This window comes from Scyliorhinus canicula, chromosome 10 (assembly GCF_902713615.1).
Source record: "Scyliorhinus canicula chromosome 10, sScyCan1.1, whole genome shotgun sequence".
Lineage (NCBI taxonomy): Eukaryota > Metazoa > Chordata > Chondrichthyes > Carcharhiniformes > Scyliorhinidae > Scyliorhinus > Scyliorhinus canicula.
The window spans coordinates 155,421,151-155,446,266 of NC_052155.1; the positions used below are offsets into that span (position 1 = coordinate 155,421,151).

Sequence of the window (25,116 nt, forward strand, 5' to 3'; positions counted from 1 at the left end):
ACTTATTTTATTGTGTGGAGAAATCTGTCTTTTTTTTTGCTCTTTTATCTTCATCTCTGTTTCTATTATCTTTTATATCTGTCTTCACTCATTTTCTGTCTAAAGCCCGACTCTTCACAAAGTCTCTTCTCTCTCAATAACCCGGCCGTGGAGGAGAGCACAGATGCTGGCGGACCAAATGATGTTACTACAGCAGTTTTTGAAGTAGCGGACAGCCAGAACTGTGTGCCGCAGTGGGGGTTAACCGACACTGGCCCACTCACTAGCAGTGAGGAAGAAGCTCTAGATGGTTCTCACGACGAAGCTCAGCCACATGCTCTGGAACACGAGACTGCAGAGAGCTGTACTGACCGCTCAGCTGATAGCATTGCGAACCCTGTATATCGGGCTGAGGAAGAGGAGCAGGGTTCAGTCAATGCAGAGAATTGGCAGGAGAATCCATTAGACAAACAGGTAGACACTGAAGCTACGGAGTGCAGGAGTTGGCAGTTAAATCTGTGTGCGGAACAAGAGTATGGCTCTGAATTTTGTGTAAATCAGACGGCATCCTTGGTTCCTAATGCACCCCAGGATGGAGGCATTGAACTGGGTGAAGAGGAAAATCTGAGTGAGCTAGGACAGACCAGTAATGAAGATAATTTGGAACATTGCGACTCTGCAGCCCAACTGACACATGAGGTAGTAAAGAATGCACATAAGATTCATGAGGTTGAAAGCCACACAAGTGACGGCCCTGGTGATAATGATGCTGAAATGGAAGAATTGAACGTGCATCAGCTCAGTGACATCTCCAGAAGCTATGGGGATGATAACACTGCTAGTCAATGTACAAAAGCTAGAATTCCACTGAACAAAAGTGATGACGTTTCAGATAGCCAGGAGAATGAGGACGTTCCTATTATGTGTGACAATGAGGCTATTCCGAGTAACCCGGAGATAGAGGGAATTGTTTGCAGGTGTGAAGGGGACCAAATCATGGCCCTTCAGGATGACATAGTTGGTGTCAGTTGTTCCAATACAGACAGAACAGTCCAGTGTCAGGATGCAGACAGCCAGTTTGAACCAATTAACGCAAAGAGAAATGAAACGGGTAGCACAGGTAACCCAGAAAAAGAAACTAGTCAAACAGATGGAGCCCGTACTGATATCCCAATTGTGAATCAAGTAGATGTATTCCACAGAGATGTTGGTGATGATAATAGATTTGGTCCTCAAAGCCTGGAGTCGGATCCCTGGAGCAGAGAAAGGCATGGGATATGGCCAGAAAACTGGGAACCTACTGTTAGTGGCAATGAGTGGGGTTCGTCTAGCCCGCCAGAAGGCCTGAATAATGGATTTGACCCTTGGCCATCATTTCAGGAAGGTCAAGGGGAGTTTGGTTACCAGAATGGAGATGGAAAAGCATATTTTTGGGAAGAGTGTAATGTGAATGCCACTGTTTGTCCTGTAGCAGATTCTGATGAATTTGGTGTTACATGGGCTGGAAACATGATGAATGATTCTAATCAGAATGAGGAAACACAATTACAACAGGGCTTATGTGGAGACAATGAAATCATTAGTGAGGGAGGCCATGCTAAAGAGAATCATAGCTCCCGAATGCCCTATCCAACCAAGAACTTAAGCAACGCTAGCAACGAGAGTTCATCCAGCCCTAAAGATAATGAAACAAACTTCTTGGATCTATCGGAGGATGAGATTGCTAACCGGAGATACGGACTGTTATACCAGGAGCTAGATGCTGAAAGAGAAGAGGTACCTTGTCAAGTGTTTAGTGTAGAAAAAAAGTTATTAGGTATGCCTAAATACCATTGTAAAATATCAGCTTTAGCTTCATTATGATCCTTGATTCATTCCTTTCCTTCAATCGCCTGTTGTTCTATGTTATTTCTCCCAAAGGACATGTCATAATAAATAGCAAAAGTAAACCTGTTGTGTGTGTTATGGTAGTTGGAGTGATAAAAGTTTGTGATCTTAATCCAATGTTTCACTTCTTTCTTCATTGCTTCCAGATGCCCAGTGCTGCTTTTAATGGATTTGCACAGGTAAGGCATCTCTGATAAACAATGCCGCCCAGTCCCCTTTACATGATTCTGCTGGCACGTTTTAATAAATAGAGCTTCCAGAGTGCAACCTTGTCTGACCAAGCAACTGAACAGATAGCTGGGCAAAGTGAAGGTCAGCGGATTCATGATGCTCAGTTGGGGAATGGGAAGAAGTCCAAATGGAGCTGGCTGGCCCAACCTTGACTAACATCCCCATTCAGAGCACAAGAGCCCAGAATTTGCTCGAGGATGTCGGGTCTTCACAATCTTTTCCTTAAAGTTTCTACAGTCCTAGATGAGAAAATAGGCCGCACTCCGTTTTGGGTGTTATGAAGTAGAGTTTCCCAAACTTTTCCTGCTGTGGAACAATTTTGAACTTCCAAGAGTAATGACGGAATCTCTAAGAAACATTCTTATTATGTTGAAGAGTTACAACACAAAACAATGATTGTTATTGAACAATAGGTGCAAACATACAAAAACATATTTATGGAACACTCACCTCACACACACGTACTCACCTCCCTCTCTCACACACTTGCCTCTCACACACACGTACTCACCTCCCTCTCTCACACACACTCGCCTCTCACACACACGTACTCACCTCCCTCTCTCACACACTTGCCTCTCACACACACGTACTCACCTCCCTCTCTCACACACTTGCCTCTCACACACACGTACTCACCTCCCTCTCTCACACACTTGCCTCTCACACACACGTACTCACCTCCCTCTCTCACACACTTGCCTCTCACACACACGTACACACCTCCCTCTCTCACACACACTCACCTCTCACACACACGTACTCACCTCCCTCTCTCACACACACTCGCCTCTCACACACACGTACACACCTCCCTCTCCCACACACACTCGCCTCTCACACACACGTACTCACCTCCCTCTCTCACACACTTGCCTCTCACACACATGTACTCACCTCCCTCTCTCACACACTTGCCTCTCACACACATGTACTCACCTCCCTCTCTCACACAGTCACCTCTCACACACTAACCTCCCTCTCTCACACGTACATACTCACCTCCGTATCTCACACACACTCGCCTCTCACACACACGTACTCATCTCCCTCTCTCACACAGTCACCTCTCACACACACACTAAGCTCCCTCTCTCACACGCACATACTCACCTCCGTTTCTCACACACGCTCACCTCTCACACACACGTACTCATCTCCCTCTCTCACACACTTGCCTCTCACACACATGTACTCACCTCCCTCTCTCACACAGTCACCTCTCACACACTAACCTCCCTCTCTCACACACACATACTCACCTCCGTATCTCACACACACTCGCCTCTCACACACACGTACTCATCTCCCTCTCTCACACAGTCACCTCTCACACACACACTAAGCTCCCTCTCTCACACACACGTACTCATCTCCCTCTCTCACACACTTGCCTCTCACACACACGTACACACCTCCCTCTCTCACACACACTCACCTCTCACACACACGTACTCACCTCCCTCTCTCACACACACTCGCCTCTCACACACACGTACACACCTCCCTCTCCCACACACACTCGCCTCTCACACACACGTACTCACCTCCCTCTCTCACACACTTGCCTCTCACACACATGTACTCACCTCCGTATCTCACACACACTCGCCTCTCACACACACGTACTCATCTCCCTCTCTCACACAGTCACCTCTCACACACACACTAAGCTCCCTCTCTCACACGCACATACTCACCTCCGTTTCTCACACACACTCACCTCTCACACACATGTACTCATCTCCCTCTCTCAGACACACTCGCCTCTCACACACTCGTACTCACCTCCCTCTCTCACACACTCATCTCACACACATGTACTCACCTCCCTTTCTCACACACACTCATCTCTCACACACAGCCATCTCTCACACACACTCGCCTCTCACAAACACATACCCACTTCCCTCTCTCACACACACACTCACCTCCCTTTCTCACACACTCATCTCTCACACATACGTACTCACCTCCCTCTCTCACACACACTCGCCTCCCTCTCTCACACGCACATATTCACCTCCGTATCTCACACCCACTCCCCTCTGACACACACATACTCATCTCCCTCTCTCACACACACTCGCCTCTATCACACACGTACTCACCTCCCTCTCTCACACAGTCACCTCACACACACACACTAACCTCCCTCTCTCACACGCACATACTCATCTCTCACACACAGCCATCTCTCACACACACTCGCCTCTCACACACTCGTACTCACCTCCCTTTCTCACACACACACACTCATCTCTCACACACAGCCATCTCTCACACACACTCGCCTCTCACATACACATACCCACTTCCCTCTCTCACACACACACTCACCTCCCTTTTTCACACACACTCATCTCTCACACACACCTACCTCTCACACACACTCACGTCCCTCTCACACACACGCACCTCTCACACATACATGTACTCACCTCCCTCTCTCACACACACTCGCCTCTCACACACACGTACGCACCTCCCTTTCTCACATGCACATTGATGCACGATTAATTACACAAAGACGAGAGTTGGATGCAATTGAGGCTTTATTACACTAAGATGTGTGGCCTCCTACAGCAGCTGGCGAAATGGCTCCTGCAGGGAGAACACATATTTATACTCCGCCTACTGGGCAGAGCCAACAGGCAGGGAACTACCCCTGTACCTGTAGTACGGGGGCCTTACCATAAAGCACCTACATCGACATCCTCTATATTCAACATATACAGAAGTGGTGACTGCCAAATTCACCCCCTGTTAAACAAATTGAGTCCGGCGGGGGTGGTGGAGAACTATATACAGAAAGACGTGTTTTGAAAGTAAAGATAACATTACAAATTCAGGCCGTCCAGAGCCTTGATCTGTCATTGAGAGCGCCGCAGTGCTGGCGGCTACTCCGGCGCCGGTATGGTCTTCGGTGATTCCGGGAGCGTGTGGAAATCCTCTTCATTCCCGGGTGTGAGCAGAGGGAGGACGGATTGTCCGGGAGCGGGGGCTGCGGTGGGTGCGCCGGGGATGGGAGGGTGGCGCCGAGTCGGAGGGGGGGGTGTGTGTGGGGGTAACCAGCTGGTGCTAGGTCCCTGAGGGAGACTGTGTCTTGGCAGCTGTCGGGGTACGCTACGTAAGCATACTGAGGGTTGGCATGAAGTAGCTGTAACCTCTCAACCAACGGGACCGCCTTGTGGAGTCGCACGTGTCTACGGAGGAGAACAGGTCCTGGAGCTGCCAGCCACACTGGTAGCGATATCCTGGAGGTTGACTTCCTGGGGAAGGTAAAGAGACGTTCATGGGGGGGTTTCGTTAGTCGCGATGCATAGGAGCGACCGAATGGAGTGAAGTGCGTCGGAGAGGACCTCCTGCCAGCGGGAGGCCGGGAGATTTCTGGACCATAGGGCCAGCTGGATGGCCCTCCAGACCATCCCGTTCTCCCGCTCCGCCTGCCCATTTCCCCGAGGGTTATAGCTGGTTATCCTGCTCGAGGCAATGCCCCTGTTGAGCAGGTACTGGCGCAGCTCATCGCTCATGAATGAGGATCCCCGGTCGCTGTGGACATAGGCGGGGAAACCGAACACAGCAAAGGTGGTGTTGAGGGCTTTGATGACGGTGGCAGACGTCATGTCGGGGATGGGACGGCGAAGGGGAATTGGGAATATTCATCGACCACACTGAGAAAGTACGTGTTGCGGTCGGTGGAGGGGAGGGGCCTTTTGAAGTCCACACTGAGGCGTTCACAGGGGCGGGAGGCCTTCACCAGGCGCGCACGGTCTGGCCGATAGAAGTGCAGTTTACACTCCGCGCAGACCTGGCAGTCTCTGGTGATAGCCCTAACTTCCTCGATGGAGTAGGGCAAGTTTCTGGCCTTGATGAAATGGTAAAAATGGGTGACTCCTAGGTTGTCGTGCAGGGTGCGGAGTCGGTCCACTTGTGCACTGGCACATGTACCTCAGGATAGGGCATCATGGGGGTCATTGAGCTTACCGGGGCGATGCAAAATCTCGTAGTTGTCGGTGGAGAGCTCGATTCTCCACCTCAAGATTTTATCGTTTTTGATCTTGCCCCGCTGTGTATTATTGAACATGAAGGCAACCGACCGTTGGTCAGTGAGGAGAGTGAATCTCCTGCCGGCCAGGTAATGCCTCCAGTGCCGCACAGCTTCAATGATGGCTTCGGCCTCTTTATCGATGGAGGAATGCTGAATTTCGGGGGCATGTAGGGTGCGGGAAAAGAATGGCACGGGCCTGCCCCCCTGGTTGAGGGTGGTTGCCAGAGTGACGTCTGATGCATCGCTCTCGACTTGGAAGAGGAACGTCTCGTCGACCGCGTGCATCGCGGCCTTGAGGATGTCGGCCTTGATACAGTTGAGGCCTGGTGAGCCTCGGCCGTCAGGGGAAAAACAGTGGATTGAATGAGTGGGCGGGCCTTGTCCGCGTAGTTTGGGACCCAATGGGCATAATACAAAAAGGACCCCAGGCATTGTTTGAGGGCCTTGGAGCAGTGGATAAGGGGGAGTTCCATGAGGGGGCGCATGCGGTCGGGATCGGTTCCCAGAACTCCGTTGTGGGCCACATAGCCGAGGATGGCTAAGCGGTTAGTGCTGAACACGCACTTCTCCTTGTTGTAGGTCAGGTTGAGGAGAGTGGCGGTGTGGAGAAATTTGGCAAGGTTGGCATCATGGTCCTGCTGATCGTGGCCGCAGATGGTGACATTGTCCAGGTACGGAAAAGTGGCCCGCAGCCCGTACCGGTCAACCATTCGGTCCATCTCCCATTAGAAGACCGAGACCCCGTTGTGACACCAAAGGGAACCCTGAGAGTATAGTAGAGGCGCCATCTGCCTCGAAGGCAGTGTATGGGCAGTCCGCCTTGCGGATGGGGAGCTAGTAGTAGGCAGATTCCAGGTCCACAGTTGAGAAGACCCGGTACTGTGCAATCTGATTGACCATATCAGATATGCGTGGGAGGGGGTACGCTTCGAGCTGCGTGTACCGATTGATGGTCTGACTGTAGTCAATGACCATCCTGTGTTTCTCCCCAGTTTTCACAACTACCACTTAGGCTCTCCAGGGGCTGTTGCTGGCCTCGATGATGCCTTCCCGAAGCAGTCACTGGACTTCGGACCTGATGAAGGTCCTGTCCTGGGCGCTGTACTGTCTGCTCCTGGTGGCGACGGGTTTGCAATCCGGGGTTAGGTTTGCAAATAGGGAAGGTGGGTCGACCTTAAGGGTCGCGAGGCCGCACACAGTTAAGGGGTGGTAGGGGCCCGCCGAATTTCAATGTTAGGCTCTGGAGGTTGCACTGGAAGTCCAGGCCGAGTAGCAGGGCAGCGCAGAGGTTGGGAAGGACGTAGAGGAGGAAGCCGCTGCACTCCACGCCTTGGACAGTGAGAGTGGCGATGCAATACCCCCGGATCGCCACGGAGTGGGACCCGGAGGCCAGGGAGATTCTCTGGTTAGCGAGGTGTACCGCGAGGGAGCAGCACCTTACCGTATCGTGGTGAATGAAGCTCCCGGTGCTCCCGGAGTCCGGTAGGCAGGAGATCTAGTGCCCATCAACCTTCACTTTGGTTGAAGCAGTTGCAAGGTTGTGTGGACGAGACTGGTCAATCGTGACCGAGGCGAGACGCGGCTGGTCATTGGCGGTTGCAGGTGACGAGCGGCTGGGTGAGGTGCCCGGGGGGAATGGGTCCTGGGTCGGGTAAGATGGCGGTGCCCACTGGCCGCACGTGTCGTGGGGAAAAGAAGATGGCGGCGCCCGTTGGTCCTGGGGAGAACAAGATGGCAGCGCCCACGGGCCGCACGTGGTCCGAGGAGGGGAAGATGGCGGCGCCCACTGGCCGCACGTGGGAGGTGCCGGAACAGTAGCGGTGACTGAACGGGCCTGGCACACTGCAGCGAAGTGTCCCTTCTTGCCACAGGCCTTGCAGAGGGCGCTCCGGGCCGGGCAGCGCTGTTGGGGTGTTTGGACTGCCCACAGAAGTAACATTTGGGTCCCCCGGGGTTGGTTGTCTGCCGCACGGCACAGGCGTGGGGTTGGCTGAGGGCGGTCGCTGATGGGGTCAACGATGGGGCGGCCATCTGCGGAGTCCACGATGCACAGGGGGGTGGGCCGCGCGGTTGGTGGCGTAGGCCTGGATGTTGCGTGAAGCGACCGTAAGTGAGAGCGCTAGCTTTTTGGTTTCCGCAAGGTCGAGCATGTCCCCTTCGAGGAGGAGCTGGCGGATGTAATCGGACCCTATGCACGTAACAAATGCGTCTCTCATGAGCAGATTCGAGTGTTCCGTGGCCGAAACGGCCTGACAGTCACAGTCTCTAACTAGGGGAACCAGGGCACGCCAGAAATCTTCCACTGACTCACCAGGAAGTTGACGACGCGTGGAGAGGAGCTGCCTGGCGTAGAGTGTGTTAGGCCGCTGAGTGTAGTTTTCCTTCAGTAGCGCCATGGCTTCTGCGTAGGTCGGCACCTCCAGGATAAATGGAAAGACGTTGGAGCTCAGCCGCATGTAAAGGATCTGGAGCTTATGTGCTTCTGGAATTGGGTCTGGCGCAGACCCGATGTACGCTTCGAAACAGGCTAGCCAATGTTCAAAGTCCTTTTTGGCGTTGTCTGCTTGCGGATGCAGCTGCAGGCGATCAGGCTTGATGTGGAGGTCCATCTTCTGAAAGCGTAGTGTAAAAAATTGATGCACGATCAATTACGCAAAGACGAGAGTTGGATGCAATTGAGGCTTTATTACACTAAGATGTGTGGCCTCTGGCGAAATGGCTCCTACAGGGAGCACACATATTTATACTCCGCCTACTGGGCAGAGCCAGCAGGCAGGGAACTACCCCCGTACCTGTAGTATAGGGCCTTATCATAAAGCACCTACATCGACATCCTCTATATAAAATATATACAACAGTTGTGACTACCACACACACTCATCTCTCACACACACTTACCTCTCTCACACACACTCACCTCCCTCTGTCACACACACATGCCTCTCACACACACACTCATCTCTCACACACACTCATCTCACATACACTCACCTCCCTCTCTCAGACACACGCGCCTCACACACACACTCATCTCTCACACACACTCATCTCTCACACACTCACTTCTCTCTCACACACACACTCACCTCTCTCACACACACACTCACCTCTCTCATTCACATTCACCTCTCACACACTCACATTTAACTCTCAGAGATAGCCTCATATCTCTCACACACACTCACCTCTCACACATGCACACACTCACCTCTCACACACTCTCACCTCTCACACACACACTCACCTCTTTCTCTGACACACACTTACCTCTCTCTCACACACACTTACCTCTCTCTCACACACACATTCACCTCTCACACGCACACATTTACCTCTCAGACACAGACTCATATCTCTCTCACAGTCACCTCTCACACATGCACACACAGTCACCTCTCACACACTCTCACCTCTCTCACACACACTCCTATCCCTCTCACATACACAATAACTCACTCCCTGCCTCTCTCACACACACACTCACTCACCTCTCACATATATCTCTCCCACACACACACACACCTCTTTCTCTGACACACACTCACCTCTCTCTCACACACACATTCACCTCTCACACGCACACATTTACCTCTCAGACACAGACTCATATCTCTCTCACAGTCACCTCTCACACATGCACACACAGTCACCTCTCACTCACTCTCACCTCTCTCACACACACTCCTATCCCTCTCACATACACACATATCTCACTCCCTGCCTCCCACACACACACTCACCTCTTTCTCTGACACACACAGTTACCTCTGTCTCACGTATACTCCTATCCCTTTTACACACACACATACCTCACTCCCTGTCTCTCTCACACACACAACACCTCTCTCACATACAACACACACACCCACCTCTCTCACACACACACTCACCTCTCTCACACAGTTTCATAGAATCATAGCATTTACAATGCAAAAGGAGGCCATTCGGCCAATCAAGTCTGCATCGGCCCTTGGTAAGAGCACCCCACTTAAGCCCACGCCTCCACCCTATCCCTGTAACCCCAGCTAACCTTTTTGGACACTAAGGGCAGTTTAGCATGGCCGATCCACCTAATCTGCACATCTTTGGACTGTGGGAGGAAATCGGAACACCCGGAGGAAACCCACGCAGACACGGGGAGAACGTACAGACTCCGCAACTGTGCTAACCACTGTGCTACCGTACTGCATACATTCACCTTTCTCTCACACATACACCTCTCTTGTACATATACATACTCACCTCTCAGACTCACACTCACCTCTCTCTCTTACACACACATATACCTTTCTCTCAGACTCACACTCACCTTGCACTCTGAGACACACACACTCACTTCTTTCTCACACATACTCCACTCTCTCACACAAACACCTCTCTCTCACACACCTCTCTCTCACACACCTCTTTCTCTCTCTCACACACACTCACATCTCTCTATCTTTCTCTCTTACACGTACTCACCTCTTTATCTCACACAAACACACTCACCTGTCTCACACACAGACTCACCTCTCTGTCTCACACACACTCACTCACCTTTCTCTGTCTCTCTCACACGCGCACATGCACACCACTTGCTCTAACACACTCTCACCTCTCTCTCACGCACACTCACCTCTCTCTCAAGCATGAACTCACCATTCTCACGCACACACACTCACTTCTATCTCTCACACACACTCATCTCTCTCTCACTTTCACACACACACTCGCCTCTCTTTTCCTCTCTCTCTCACTCTCTCTCTCTGTCACTTTCACACGCACACTCACCTATTGTGGCAGTCACCACTGATGTATTATATTGTATATACTGGTATTATGGTAAGGCCCCTGTACTAAAGGTACGGGGGTAGATCCCTGCCTGCTGGCTCCGCCCAGTAGGCGGAGTATAAATGTGTGGGCTCTCCGAACAGCAGCCATTTTGTCAGCTGCTGTAGGAGGCCACACATCTCTGTGTAATAAAGCCTCGATTACATTCTACTCTCATCTCGTCGTAATTTATAGTGGGTCAATTTATTACACAGAGATTTTTTAGAGATGAACATCCGCATCAAGCCGGATCGCCTGCAGCTGCATCCTCAAGCACACAACGCCAAAAAGGACTTCGTACATTGGCTAGCTTGCTTTGAAGCGTACATCGGGTCTGCGCCAGACTCAATCTCAGAAGCACAGAAGCTCCAGATTCTGTACACGCGGCTGAGCTCCAACGTTTTTCCCCTCGTCCAGGACGCGCCTACCTACGCAGAGGCCATGGCGCTACTGAGCCATTACGCTCAGCGGACCAACAAGATCTACGCCAGGCACCTCCTGTCCACGCGGCACCAACTTCCCGGTGAGTCTGGAAGATTTCTGGCGTGCCCTGCTCGCCCTGGTGAGAGACTGTGACTGCCAGGCCGTTTCGGCCACTGCACATTCGAACCAACACGTTCGTTACGGGCATAGGGTCTGACTACATCCACCAGCGCCTCTTAGAAAGGGCCACGCTTCACCTCGCGGCAACCAAGAAACTAGCGCTCACGCTCATGGTCGCGTCACGCTTGTACAGGCTTCTGCCCCCGACCGCAGGGCCCACTCCCCCTGCGCATCGTGGACCCCGCCAGCGGCCACCCCATCATGGATCCCATCAGCGACCGCCCTCAGCCAACCCCACGCCTGCGCTGCGTGGCAGCTAACCAAACCCGAGGGACCCAAGTGCTACTTCTGCGGACAGATAAAACACCCCTGGCAGCGTGCCCGGCACAGAGCCTGTGGCAAGAAGAAGCTGCAGTGTGCCAGGCCCGCTCAATCTCCGCTATTGTCCCGGCACCCTCCACGTGCGGCCAGTGGGCGCCGCTAGCTTCCTCTCCTCAGACCACGTGCGGCCCGTGGGCGCCGCCATCTTGCCTGCCCCAGGACACGTGCAGCCCGTGGACGCCGCCACTATACACGCCTCAGGACCCCTGCCCGTCGGGCACCTTATCAGGCCGCTCATCGCCTGCAACCGCTGACGACCAGCCGCGTCTCGTCTCGGTCACGATTGACCAGTCTCGACCGCACAACCTCGCGACCGCTTCGACAAAGGTGAAGGTCGAGGGGCACGAGATATCATGCCTTCTGGACTCCCACTCTGTGATGATCCGGGGGGGTACTGCATCGCCACCCTCACCGTCCGGGGCGTAGAGTTCAGCGGTTTCCGGCTCTACCTCTTCCCCAACCTCTACGCTGCCTTGCTACTCGGCCTGGATTTCCAGTCCAACCTCCAGAGCCTAACCCTGAAATTTGACGGGACCCTACCACCCTTTACTGTTTGCGGCCTCGCGACCCTTAAGGTCGACCCACCTTCCCTTTTTGCAAACCTCACCTCAGATTGCAAACCCATCGTCACCAGGAGCAGACAGTACAGCACCCAGGACAGGACCTTCATCAGGTCTGAGGTCCAGCGGCTGCTGCGGGAAGGCATCATCGAGGCCAGCAACAGCTCCTGGAGAGCCCAAGTGGTAGTGGTGAAAAGCGGGGAGAAAAACAGGATGGTCGTTGACTACAGTCAGACCATCGATCGGTAGACGCTGCTCGACGCATACCCCCTCCCACGCATATCTGATATGGTCAATTAGATTGCACAGTACCGGGTCTTCTCGACAGTGGACCTGAAATCTGCCTACCTCCAGCTCCCCATCCGTAAGGTGGATCACCCATACACTGCGTTCGAAGCAGACGGCCGTCTTTACCATTTCCTTAGGGTTCCCTTCGGTATCACCAAGAGGGTCTCGGTCTTCCAACGGGAGATGGACCGAATGGTTGACCGGTACGGGGTGCGGGCCACTTTCCCGTACCTGGACCACGTCACCATCTGCGGCCACAACCAGCAGGACCACAACTCTAGCCTTTCCAAATTTCTCCACACCGCCACACTCCTCAACCTAACTTACAACAAGGAGAAGTGTGTGTTCAGCACGAACCGATTAGTCATCCCCAGCTATGTGGTTCAGAACGGAGTTCTAGGACCCGACCCCGACTGCATGCGCCTCTCATGGAACTCCCCCTTCCCCACTGCCCCAAGGCCCTCAAACGATGCCTGGGATTCTTTTCGTATTACGCCCAGTGGGTCCCAAACTATGCGGACAAGGCCCGCCCACTCATTCAATCCACCGCTTTCCCACTGATGGCCGAGGCTCACTAGGCCTTCGACCGTATCAAGGCGACATCGGCAAGGCCACGATGCACGCGGTCGACAAGACACTCCACTTCCAAGTCGAGAGCGATGCATCAGATGTCGCTCTGGCCGCCACCCTCAAACAGGCAGGCAGGCCCGTGGCATTCTTTTCCCACACCCTCATGCCTCCGAAATTCGGCACTCCTCCGTCGAAAAGGAGGCCCAAGCCATCGTAGAAGCTGTGCGACATTGGAGGCATTACCTGTCCGGCAGGAGATTCACTCCCCTCACTGAACAATGGTCGATTGCCTTCATGTTTAACAACACACAGCGGGGTAAGATCAAAAACGATAAAATCTTGAGGTGGAGGATCGAGCTCTCCACCTACAATTACGAGATTTTGTATCGCCCCGGTAAGCTCAATGAGTCCCCCAATGCCCTGTCCCGAGGTACATGTGCCAGCGCCCAAGTGGACCGACTCCGGACCCTTCACGACAATCTCTGTCACCCAGGAGTCACCCGTTTTTACCACTTCATTAAGGCCCGCAATCTGCCCGACTCCATCGAGGAAGTCAGCGCTATCACCAGAGACTGCCTGGTCTGCGCGGAGTGTAAACCGCACTTCTACCAGCCAGACCGTGCGTGCCTGCTGAAGGCCTCCTGCTTCTTTGAACGCCTCAGCATGGACTTGAAAGGGCCCCTCCCCTCCACCGACCGCAACACGTACTTTCTTAATGTGGTCGATGAATGCTCCCGATTCCCCTTCGCCGTCCCATACCCCAATATGACATCTGCCACCGTCGCCAAAGCCCTCAACACCATCTTCGCTCTGTTCGGTTTCCCCGCCTACGTCCACAGCGACCGGGGATCCTCATTTATGAGCGATGAGCTGCGCCAGTACCTGCTCAGCAAGGGCATTGCCTCGAGCAGGACGACCAGCTATAGCCCAGGAGAAACGGGCAGGCGGAGCGGGAGAATGGGACAGTCTGGAGGGCCGTCCAGCTGGTTCTACGGTCCAGATATCCTTCGGCCTCCCGCTGGCAGGAGGTCCTCCCCAACGCCCTTCACTCCATTCGGTCGCTCCTGTGCACCGCGACTAACAAAACCCCCCATGAATGTCTCTTTGCCTTCCCCAGGCAGTCCATCTCTGGGGTTTCCCTCCCAAGGTGGCTGGCAGCTCCAGGACCCGTTCTCCTCCGCAAGCACGTGCGGCTCCACAAGGCGGACCCGTTGGTTGAGAGGGTACAGCTACTCCACGCAAACCCGCAGTACGCCTACGTAGCGTACCCCGACGGCCACAGTCTCCCTCAGGGATCTGGCACCAGCTGGGTCCCCACACATCCCCCCCCCCCCACTCTTCTGCCCCGGCACCACCCTCCCTTCCCCCGGCGCCATCTGAAGAGGATTCCGACACGCTCCCAGAGTCACCGAAGACCAAGGCGACGCCTGGGTCACCACCAGCACTGCGGCGCTCTCAACGACAGATCAAGGAACCCGATCGTCTAAATTTGTAATCTCTGTAATTTTAAAACCAACCTGTATGTATATAGTTTCCCACCACCCCCGCTGGACTCATTTTTAACAGGGGGTGAATGTGGTAGTCACCACTGTTGTATTATGTTGTATATATGGGTATTACGGTAAGGCCCCATTACTACAGGGACGGGGGTAGATCCCTGCCTGCTGGCTCCGCCCAGTAGGCAGAGTATAAATGTGTGTGCTCTCCGAACAGCAGCCATTTTGTCAGCTGCTGTAGGAGGCCACACATCTTTGTGTAATAAAGCCTCGATTACATTCTACTCTCGTCTCGTCGTAATTGATAGTGCATCACCTATCTTTTGCTCTCTCTCTCACACACACACACTCACCTCTCTCTCTCTAACACATGCACACTCAGTACATTGGCTGCTGATAGACAGGCCAGTGCACTTAACAGAAGCCAACACAGTGTGAAAACCAGCTCTAATTGGACATGTTGGAAGGACAGCATTTTATTTTCAAATTTAAAACTGCTGGATGAATCCTGGAAACTCTGAATGAGTCCCGTGGAACCCAGTTTGGTAAACATTGATGTAAAGAATTATAAACCAACATTAAAGCCATGATACACACAGAGGTGACACTACCACAGGGAGGCATTACACCAACCCATATAAAAGGACACAGCACACATGATCTTCCTCTTTCCAGTGGAGACTCTCAGTGAGTACACTGGGTTGATTTGAAACACATCACACCCACCACCTGGATTGTAGCAGACTGGTTCGTCAGTCTGAGTAGCTACAGCAGGATTAACAGGAGAGTCGAATCCAAGTAGGAGAATTGTTAACTGTTTAATAAATGTGTTAAAGCTATCTCCAAGTCTGAACCTTCCTTTGTCAGAGTGCACATCAAGGAAGCAGCTTATGCTACGTCAAGAGCATAACAAAACAGCTGGATTCTTGATCAGTAAGGGAAACCAGGGTTATAGGGAAAGGTCAGGAAAGTGGACATGAGGAATATCGGATCAGTTATGATGATATTGAATAGCGAGGCCAGCTTGAGGGACGGAGCGGCCTACTCCCGTTCCTATTTCTTATGGACTTATGGACTATGGCCCAGTGCTGCATTCTTCCCTCTGTCAGAAGGTTTTTAGTTTAAACCCTATTCCTGGAAATTGTGCATGAAATTCAGCTTGACACCTCAGTAGAGCCTGAAGGAGCTGTTGGAGGTGTTTATTGTGGATGAGACGTTAAACCGCCATCGGTGGAAGTAAAAGGTCCCACAGTGCATTTGAAAAGAGAGGAGGGGAATTCATCCCTGGCTAAAAATTATCTCTCAACCGCATCACTTAAAACAGATTATCTGCCTGTTATCTCTTTGCTGTTTAGCTCATTTGGCTGGACAGCTGGTTCATGATGCAGAGCGACTTCAATTCCCATACCAGCTGAGGTTATTCATGAAGTCCCCGCCTTCTCAACCTTGCCCCTTGCCTCAGATGTGGGTGATTCTCAGGTTAAATCACCACCAGTCAACTCTCCCCCTCAATGGGGAAAGAAGCCTATGGTCATCTGGGACAGAGGCGACTTTATTCACTTTGCTGTTTGTGAAACTATATGCAAATTGGCCACTAATTTTTCCGACAGAGACTACACTTTGATGGCGATTGACCAGGCAAGAACGGTTGTGCGTGTGTTGCTATATTTATCTGGTTATAAATACAGCAGTCAATATGGTCGCCTTCCTTAATCCTAATTACGTTTGCTCTAGAGTCGCCAGGTATCTTTCGAGACCGCCACAAGGTTCAAACCCGAATACTGATCAAAGAATCAATGCACCAGTTAGTTCAAAGTCAATACTATTTATTTACACACACAGTAATATCTACTCATGCACAAAATACAACAAACTAAACTATCTCTAACGCCTACACTTAACTTCGGGTGGCCACTCAGTCAGAGGAACAATGGCTGTTGTTCGGTTCTGAGGCTGTTGGGTTTGAAGAGGTGACAGGAGAACAGTTAAAGTCGTCCATCTGATGTCGAGCGTTGACCTTGGACTTACTTGCTTCTGGTGCAGCTGGTGGACAGGTCTCTCCACTTCGAGAGCCGAGTCCAAGAAATCGATTCTCTCTCGGGGGCATCTTCTTATACCCGAAGGGGCTTTGCGTGCTTTTCGGCGGGCCTTGAACTTGGCCCCGATTAATTGGGCCATATCTTTTTTTTTATAAATGTTTTTATTCAGTTTTCGTATTTTATATTGGACAAATTACAAATTGTTAGGAGAGAGAAAAAAAAAACAAACAAAAACAAACACGCAAAAATTAACACACATATTTACAGGTAAGCATCTTCGTAGTAGTAACTGCGCCCCCCCCCCCCCCCTCAACATGTTTATTTAGCTTGGTTTTGGGCCTTAGCTAGCCATCGAACCCCCGTAACGAACCTGTAGCCCCCCCCCCCCCTCCCGCTACCTTCCCCCGACTATTCTTCCTCTTGTACATTGGCCACAAATAGGTCCCGGAACAGTTGCATGAATGGCTCCCACGTTCTGTGGAAGCCGTCGTCCGACCCTCGGATGGCAAATTTGATTTTCTCCATTTGGAGAGATTCCGAGAGGTCGGACAGCCAGTCCGCAGCTCTGGGCGGTGCTGCTGACCGCCAGCCAAACAGGATTCTACGGCGGGCGATCAGGGAGGCAAAGGCAAGGGCATCCGCCCTCCTCCCCAGGAATAGATCTGGCTGTTCTGAAACCCCGAAGACCGCCACTATCGGGCATGGCTCCACCCTCACTCCCACCACTTTGGACATTACCTCGAAGAAGGCTGTCCAGTACTCCACGAGTCTGGGGCAGGACCAGAACATGTGGGCGTGGTTGGCCGGGCCTCTTTGGCACCGTTCACATCTGTCTTCCACCTCCGGGAAGAACCTACTCATACGGGTTCTTGTTAAGTGGGCTCTATGTACCACTTTTAGTTGCGTCAGGCTGAGCCTTGCGCACGTGGAGGTGGAGTTGACCCTATGCAGTGCTTCGCTCCAGAGTCCCCACCCGATCTCCATCCCCAGGTCGTCCTCCCATTTCCTCCTTGTTGCGTCCAGTACGGTGTCGTCCCTATCTACCAGTCGGTCATACATGTCACTACAGTTCCCTTTCTCTAGGATACTTGCGTCCAGTAGGTCTTCCAGTAGTGTCTGTCGTGGCGGTTGTGGGTACGTCCTTGTCTCCTTTCGTAGGAAGTTTTTGAGCTGCAGGTACCGTAGCTCGTTCCCCCCAGCTAGCTGAAATTTCTCTGTCAGTTCGTCCAGTGTTGCGATCCTGTCGTCCGTGTATAGGTCCCTGACTGTCAGTGTCCCCCCGTCCTGCCTCCACCTTTTGAAGGTGGCGTCGGTCAGTGCTGGTTTGAACCTATGGTTGTTGCAGATGGGAGCCCTGTTCGACATTTTGGTCAGGCCAAGTTGCTGCCGCAGTTGGTTCCAGGATTGGAGGGTGGCTGTCACCACTGGGCTGCTGGAGTGTTTTTTGGGTGGGGATGGGAGTGCTGCCGTGGCGAGGGCCCGGAGGGAGGTTCCCATGCAGGAGGCCTCCTCCGCACGCACCCACTCAGCTTCTGGCTCCTGGATCCATCCCCTTACTCGCTCGGCTGTTGCTGCCCAGTGGTAGAGTTGTAGATTCGGGAGGGCTAACCCTCCCCTGGTTTTTGTTTTTTGTAAGACCTTCTTTGGGATCCTAGCATTTTTACCCCCCCATACGAACGCCATGATGAGTTTGTCCAGCGCTTTGAAAAAGGCCTTGGGGATGTAGATCGGAATGGATCTAAACAGGAAGAGGAACCTGGGCAGTACGTTCATTTTGATCGTCTGAACTCTCCCCGCGAGGGAGAGCGGGAGTGTGTTCCATCTTTGCAGGTCCTTTTTAACTTCCTCCGTCAGGCTGGTGAGGTTCCATTTGTGGATCCCTTTCCAGTCATGGGCTATTTGGATCCCCAGGTAGCGGAATTTATGTCGGGCTTGTTTGAACGGCAGCCCCTTTAGTGCTGCCCCCCCCCCCCCTTGCGGGTGTAATGGGAAGATCTCACTTTTGCTCATGTTGAGTTTGTAGCCCGAGAAGGCTCCAAACTCTTTCAGGAGCGCGATGATCCCGTCCATGCTGCTTTGTGGGTCCGAGATATAGAGGAGCAGATCATCCGCATAGAGTGAGACTCTGTGCTCTCTACCTCCCCTTCGGATCCCCCTCCAATTTTTTGCTGCCCTGAGCGCGATTGCTAGCGGTTCGATTGCTAGTGCGAACAGCAGCGGGGACAGTGGGCATCCTTGTCTGGTGCCCCTGTGCAGCTGGAAGTATTGGGAGTTGGTATTGTTGGTCTGTACACTCGCCATGGGAGCGTTGTACAGGAGCTTTACCCAAGCGGTGAACCCTGTTCCAAGCCCGAACCGCTCCAGTACCTCTATGAGGTATTTCCATTCGACTCTGTCGAAGGCCTTTTCTGCGTCCAGGGAGACGATCACCTCTTGTGTTCTCTCCCCGGAGGGGGTCATTATCACGTTCAGCAGGCGCCTGATGTTCGCGGTCAGCTGTCTACCTTTGACAAAGCCCGTCTGGTCCTCTGTGACCACCTCAGGTACACAGTCTTCTAGCCTTTTGGCTAGGATTTTGGCCAGTATTTTGGCGTCTGCGTTCAGCAGAGATATGGGTCTGTATGACCCACATTCCGTTGGGTCTTTGTCTTTCTTAGGTATCAGCGAGATTGAGGCCTGTGCTAACGTGGGTGGCAACGTGCCCCTAGCTAGCGAGTCTGTGAACATCTCCCGCATGTGCGGGGCCAGCGCTGTCGCAAATTTTTTGTAGAAGTCCGCCGGGAATCCGTCCGGTCCCGGCGCCTTCCCCGCCTGCATGGAGCTAATGCTGTCCATGATCTCTCCCAGTGCTAGTGGTGCTTCCAGATCCCGTTTTCTGCCCTCTCCCACAACTGGTATGTTCAGTCCGTCAAGAAACCGGTTCATCCCAGCCTTCCCCGTTGGGGGCTCTGAGGTGTACAGCTCTTGGTAGAAGGCCTTGAAGGTTTTGTTAATCTTCTCTGGTTCTGTTTCCAACGTGCCTCTGGTATCTCTGATTTGCGCGATTTCTCTGCTGGCTGCCTGCTTTCTCAGCTGGTGGGCCAACAGGCGGCTGGCTTTGTCTCCGTGTTCGTATAGGGCCCCGCGTGCCTGGCGGAGTTGGTGTACTGCTTTCCTGGTGGAGAGCAGGTCAAAGTTCCTTTGTAATTCTTTTCTCTCCGCCAGGAGTTCTACAGTCGGGGCCTCGGAGTATTTATGGTCTACCTCCAGTATGGAGTCGACCAGCTTCTGCCTAGCCACCCTTTCCTCCCTATCTCTTTGCGCTTTGTAGGCTATGATTTCCCCTCTTAGTACGGCCTTAAGCGCTTCCCAGAACGTGGAGGGTGAGACCTCCCCGTTTTGGTTGATCTCAGTGTACTCCGCTATGGCCTGCGCTATCCTTTCGCTGAAGGCCTTGTCAGCTAGTAAGGCACCGTCCAACCTCCATTTGGGGCGCTGGGCCCTTCCCGTCTCTAGCCGCACATCCATGTAGTGTGGAGCGTGGTCTGATATCACAATTGCGGAGTATTCCACCTTGTCTATCTCTGGAAGCACCGTTTTCCCCACCACAAAGAAGTCAATTCTGGTGTACACGTTGTGTACTGGGGAGAAGAAAGAGAATTCTTTCTCCCCCGGGTGGGCGAATCTCCAGGGGTCTACTGCTCCCATCTGCTCCATATAGTGGCTGAGTTCCCTTGCCATGTTTGAGGTTTTCCCCGTTCTGGGGTTTGATCTGTCCGTCGTTGGGTCCTGTACACAGTTGAAGTCCCCCCCCATGATTAGTCGGTGCGTCGCTATGTCCGGGATTTCTGCCATGGTCTTTTGGATGAAGCTCGTGTCGTCCCAGTTGGGCGCGTACACGTTAACTAGAACTACCGGCGCCCCATCCAGGGCCCCGCTGACCATGACATACCGTCCCCCTGGGTCCGTAACCGTCTTTGTCGCCCTAAACATTGTCCTCTTGCCAATCAGGATCGCCACCCCCCCTGGCCCTTGCCCCATAACAGGAATGATAGGTTTGTCCCACCCAGCCCTTTCTTACCCGCAGTTGGTCCCGCTCCCTCAAGTGCGTCTCTTGGAGGAAGACTATGTCGGCCCTCATGTTTCTAAGGTGGGTGAGGACTCTAGATCTCTTCACTGGGCCGTTAAGTCCCCTTACGTTCCAGGTGACTATTCTGGTGGGGGGCTTCTGCCCCCTTGCTCCTGTGGGGTTAACCATATTTGTCCGGTGGACGCGCCCCTGCCCTCTGGGGTTTCCCTATGTTAGGGGGCCGTCCAGGATGTCCACTATCACTGCTCTCCCCATGCGGTCGGGTCCCTGCGCTCCGGGGTTCCCCCTTGTCCCGGGGACACCCGCCATGGCCGTCCACTTTGTGTCCGCCACGCGGGTAGTCCCCTGCACTCCGGGGGGCCCCTTCACCCACAGACCGTACTGGGTGGGTGCTTGCAGCAGTTCCCTGTTTCGAGCCCTTGTCTGTGGCACTTTGTGGCCCTATTCCCTTACTGGCCTCTTTTGTCCCTTCGTCCCTGCGTTTCCCCTCCCTGGTCTCTCGCCCCCCGGGTGCCCCCCCCCCCGCTCTATCCCTTTCGGGGATACCCCTGTGTACCCCTCCATTGCCCCTCTCTCCCCCATTCCTGTCCCCATTTGCTCTCCCACCTTTGATGGGTGATCCCCCCCCTCCCCTGCCTGGCGCCTTCCCCCCTGTTGGGGGTGCGCTGCGGCCCTGCTCTGTTGCGCGCCCCCTTCGCTAGCTTTCCTGCTAGCACGGTGGCTCCCCTCCCGGAGGTTGCTGTCCCGCTTCCCCTCTCCCCTCTCCAGTACTCCCGTTCCCTCGTGCCGGGGCCTGGCCTCCCACCTGGAGCGGGCCCTAGGGCATTGGGTTGTTTTCCGTTCTGGGTGTTTCTGCCAGGGGGGAGGGGGCTGGCTTTGCCTCGCCCCTCCCCACCCCCCCGTCGGCATGACGTGTCTCCTTGCCATGGGCCCCTCGTCCCTACTTCCCATGGCGTTTTTCCAGCCCGTGCTCCTCGACGAATCTATTCGCCTCGGCAGGGGCTGTAAAGAAATATTCCTTGTGTTGGTATGTGACCCAGAGTTTTGCTGGGTACAGCATACCAAAACGTACTTTGTTCTTATAGAGAGCTGCTTTCGCTCTGTTGAACTCCGCCCGTCTCTTAGCTATGTCCGCTCCAAAATCCTCGTAGATTCGGATGGCGTGCCCGTCCCAATTGCAGGCTCTATTCTCCTTGGCCCAGCGCAGGATTGTCTCCCTATCCCGGTACCGGTGCAGTCTGGCTATAACTGCTCTCGGTTTTTCCCCTTCCTTGGGCTTCGGGCGCAGTGACCGATGAGCTCTGTCCATTTCCGGTGGGGTGGGAAAAGTTTCCCGCCCCACTAAGGAGCCCAGCATCGCAGCCACGAATGTTGTGGGACTTCTACCCTCTATCCCCTCTGGCAGGCCCACTATCTTGATATTTTGCCTTCTCGAGCTGATCTCCTGGTCGTCTACCCTGCCCTTCAGGCTCCCCTGTGTTGCACTCAGTTTCACCATTCCCCTCTCCAGGGATATGACCCGGTCGCTCGCGTCAGTCGCTGCCTTCTCCAGCTCTTTAATGGTTGCCCCCTGGGCTTCCAGTATCTTCCCTTGGGCTTCCAGTATCTTCCCTTGGGCATCCACTTTCTTCTCCAATCTGGTCAGAACCTGCTGCACCCCTGACATGGCCTTGGTCGCTGCTGCCTGTGCTGCGGCCTCTGCGTCTGCTTTTAACTCTGCCTTGAATGCCTGCAGCTGCTCCCTCACCACCTCGGCAAAGGCTTCCTTCCAATTCACGCCCCCCTCTAACCCCAGGGGAGAGGTTGCCCGCCCGTCCAGCTCTTCTGGATGCGGCGAAGCATCCTTCCCGCCGCTTCGCGTGTTGACTCGTTCGCCCGAGCTGGCTTTCCCTTTGCCCAGTCTACTTCCGGTGCCCCCTTTCTCTTGGCTCCTTTCTGGCACTTTTTTCTCCCCCTTCCCCTTCATCTTTTCTTCTCTCCTTGTTCTTCTTTTTCCCCCTTTTCCGCACCCTATTTTTATTTTATTTATTATTATATATCTATATATGTATATATATATATATATATATATATATTTTTTTTTTAAATTTATTTCCCCTACCCCTTTTCTCTTTACCAGTTTTCTTTTGGGAAGAACAGAAATACAAGTCTCTTTTTTCTTTTTTTCCCCACTCAACCAGGAGAGAGAGTCCCTTTGTCTTTGCCACGTGGTGGTCACAGCAGTTGGGGGGGGGGGGGGGGAGGGGCGAGTGGGCCGGTGGTCGCTGCTGGTTGGGGGGGGGGTCCCCACTGCTGGTTGGGGGGGGGTCCCCGCTGCTGGCTGGGGGGGGGTTGTGTCCCGCTGCTGGCTGGGGGGGGGGGGTTGTGTCCCCGCTGCTGGCTGGGGGGGGGGGGGGGTTGTGTCCCCGCTGCTGGCTGGGGGGGGGGTTGTGTCCCCGCTGCTGGCTGGGGGGGGGGGGGTTGTGTCCCCGCTGCTGGCTGGGGGGGGGGGGGGGGGGGTTGTGTCCCACTGCTGGCTGGGGGGGGGGGGGGGTTGTGTCCCCGCTGCTGGCTGGGGGGGGGGGGGGGGGGTCCCCGCTGCTGGCTGGGGGGGGGGGAAAGAGAAGAGGGGCCGCCGCCGCCGCACCGCTCCTGGCCCGCGTGGGGGGGGGGGGGGGGGAGAAGAGGGGCCGCCGCCGCCGCACCGCTCCTGGCCCGCGTGGGGGGGGGTGGGGGGGGAGAAGAGGGGCCGCCGCCGCCGCACCGCTCCTGGCCCGCGCGGGGGGGGGGGGGGGGAGAAGAGGGGCCGCCGCCGCCGCACCGCTCCTGGCCCGCGTGGGGGGGGGGGGGGGGGGGGAGAGAAGAGGGGCCGCCGCCGCCGCACCGCTCCTGGGTCGCGTGGGGGGGGGGGGGGAGAGAAGAGGGGCCGCCGCCGCACCGCTCCTGGCCCGCGTGGGGGGGGGGGGGGAGGGAGAGGGGATGGACCTGCTGCTGTTGGGCCCCCCTGTCGCCGCTCCGGCTCCTCCGCTCCGGCTCCTCCGCTCCCGCTCCGGCTCCTCGGCTCCGGCTCCTCGGCTCCCGCTCCGGCTCCTCGGCTCCTCGGCTCCTCCGCCCCGGCTCCTCGGCTCCTCGGCTCCCCGGCTCCCCGGCTCCTCGGCTCCTCGGCTCCTCGGCTCCCCGGCTCCTCGGCTCCTCGGCTCCCCGGCTCCTCGGCTCCTCGGCTCCCCGGCTCCTCGGCTCCTCGGCTCCCCGGCTCCCCGGCTCCTCGGCTCCGTCTCCTCGGCTCCCGCTCCGGCTCCTCCGCCGTCCGGCCTGTCGGGGGGGGGCTGTTCCTCCTGCTGTCCACCGCTTGCGGGAGCCCCTCTCCCTGCGACCTCCTCGCTCGCCGCCCGGAAGTCAAGTCCAATTGGGCCATATCTTGATCACTCGTATTGATCTTGACCAATAAAGGGGTGAGTGCCCTGATGGCTGGGCGTGTCCTAGGTGGCCGTTGGCCTTGCTTTGTTTGTGTCTTTCTGGCACCGGGGTGTCTGCAATAGTATCGGTTACTTAAGTGTCATTCTTTTGTTCCCGGTGTAGCCATCTAAGATGGACACTGGGCTACAAAATGGAGAACTGCATAGAACTGCAGGGAAAAACAGTCATAGTGAGGACACACAGCTTGCAAAAGACTGTTTTGCATTTTGCATGTACAGAAACCAGTTTCCAAAGAGTTGCAGAGTTTCAGCCAAAGGTGCAAATGGGAAACAGATCTGCATATTAATGAGGTGATCCCGGCTTAGGCTCAGGTACAATAGAAACATTTAAGTATCAATGGATACTTTTCCGTAGACGCCCAGACAGAATGGCGCCAAAGCAACCAAAACAAAGAGCCGTAGGGACCGCCCCAAACATCGAGAAACGACCCCAGGATAGGGGAATTCGAATGATATCGATTGGGAAAGACCCAATCGATACCTAGCAGGTGAAAGAGCCCGCCCCAAGGGGCACGGACTTCTAGGACCTATAAAGAGAAGGTCAAGCACATGACTCGGTCTGTTGCTTCCAGACTCCGGCCCAGATCTGCTCCATCGCATCCTGACTCCAGTTTCATCACCGGCCGTTGAGCATCAGCCATCGAACTGTAAGTGCCAACACAACGATCACTACGTGATCCAGACCTTGCTAGCCCTTGACAACTTTGCCGAATCAGAAAGTTACAGACCAAGAATGGGACGAAGGCCTTGCTCCC

General features: G+C 54.3%; 1 protein-coding gene across 23 annotated transcripts in view; it reads left to right on the forward strand.

Moving 5' to 3' along the window:
- Positions 1–25,116, forward strand: part of amph (amphiphysin) — a 354,942-nt gene that overhangs the window by 283,921 nt on the left and 45,905 nt on the right. For 14 of the 23 annotated variants that reach the window (XM_038809956.1, XM_038809944.1, XM_038809948.1 and 11 more), the window contains 2 exons: positions 106–1,755; positions 2,013–2,045. In XM_038809956.1, coding sequence (XP_038665884.1) covers positions 106–1,755; positions 2,013–2,045 — 1,683 coding nt within the window. The remainder of the gene's footprint in view (positions 1–105; positions 1,756–2,012; positions 2,046–25,116) is intronic. The other 9 variants (XM_038809959.1, XM_038809964.1, XM_038809966.1 and 6 more) reach the window with 2 other exon arrangements.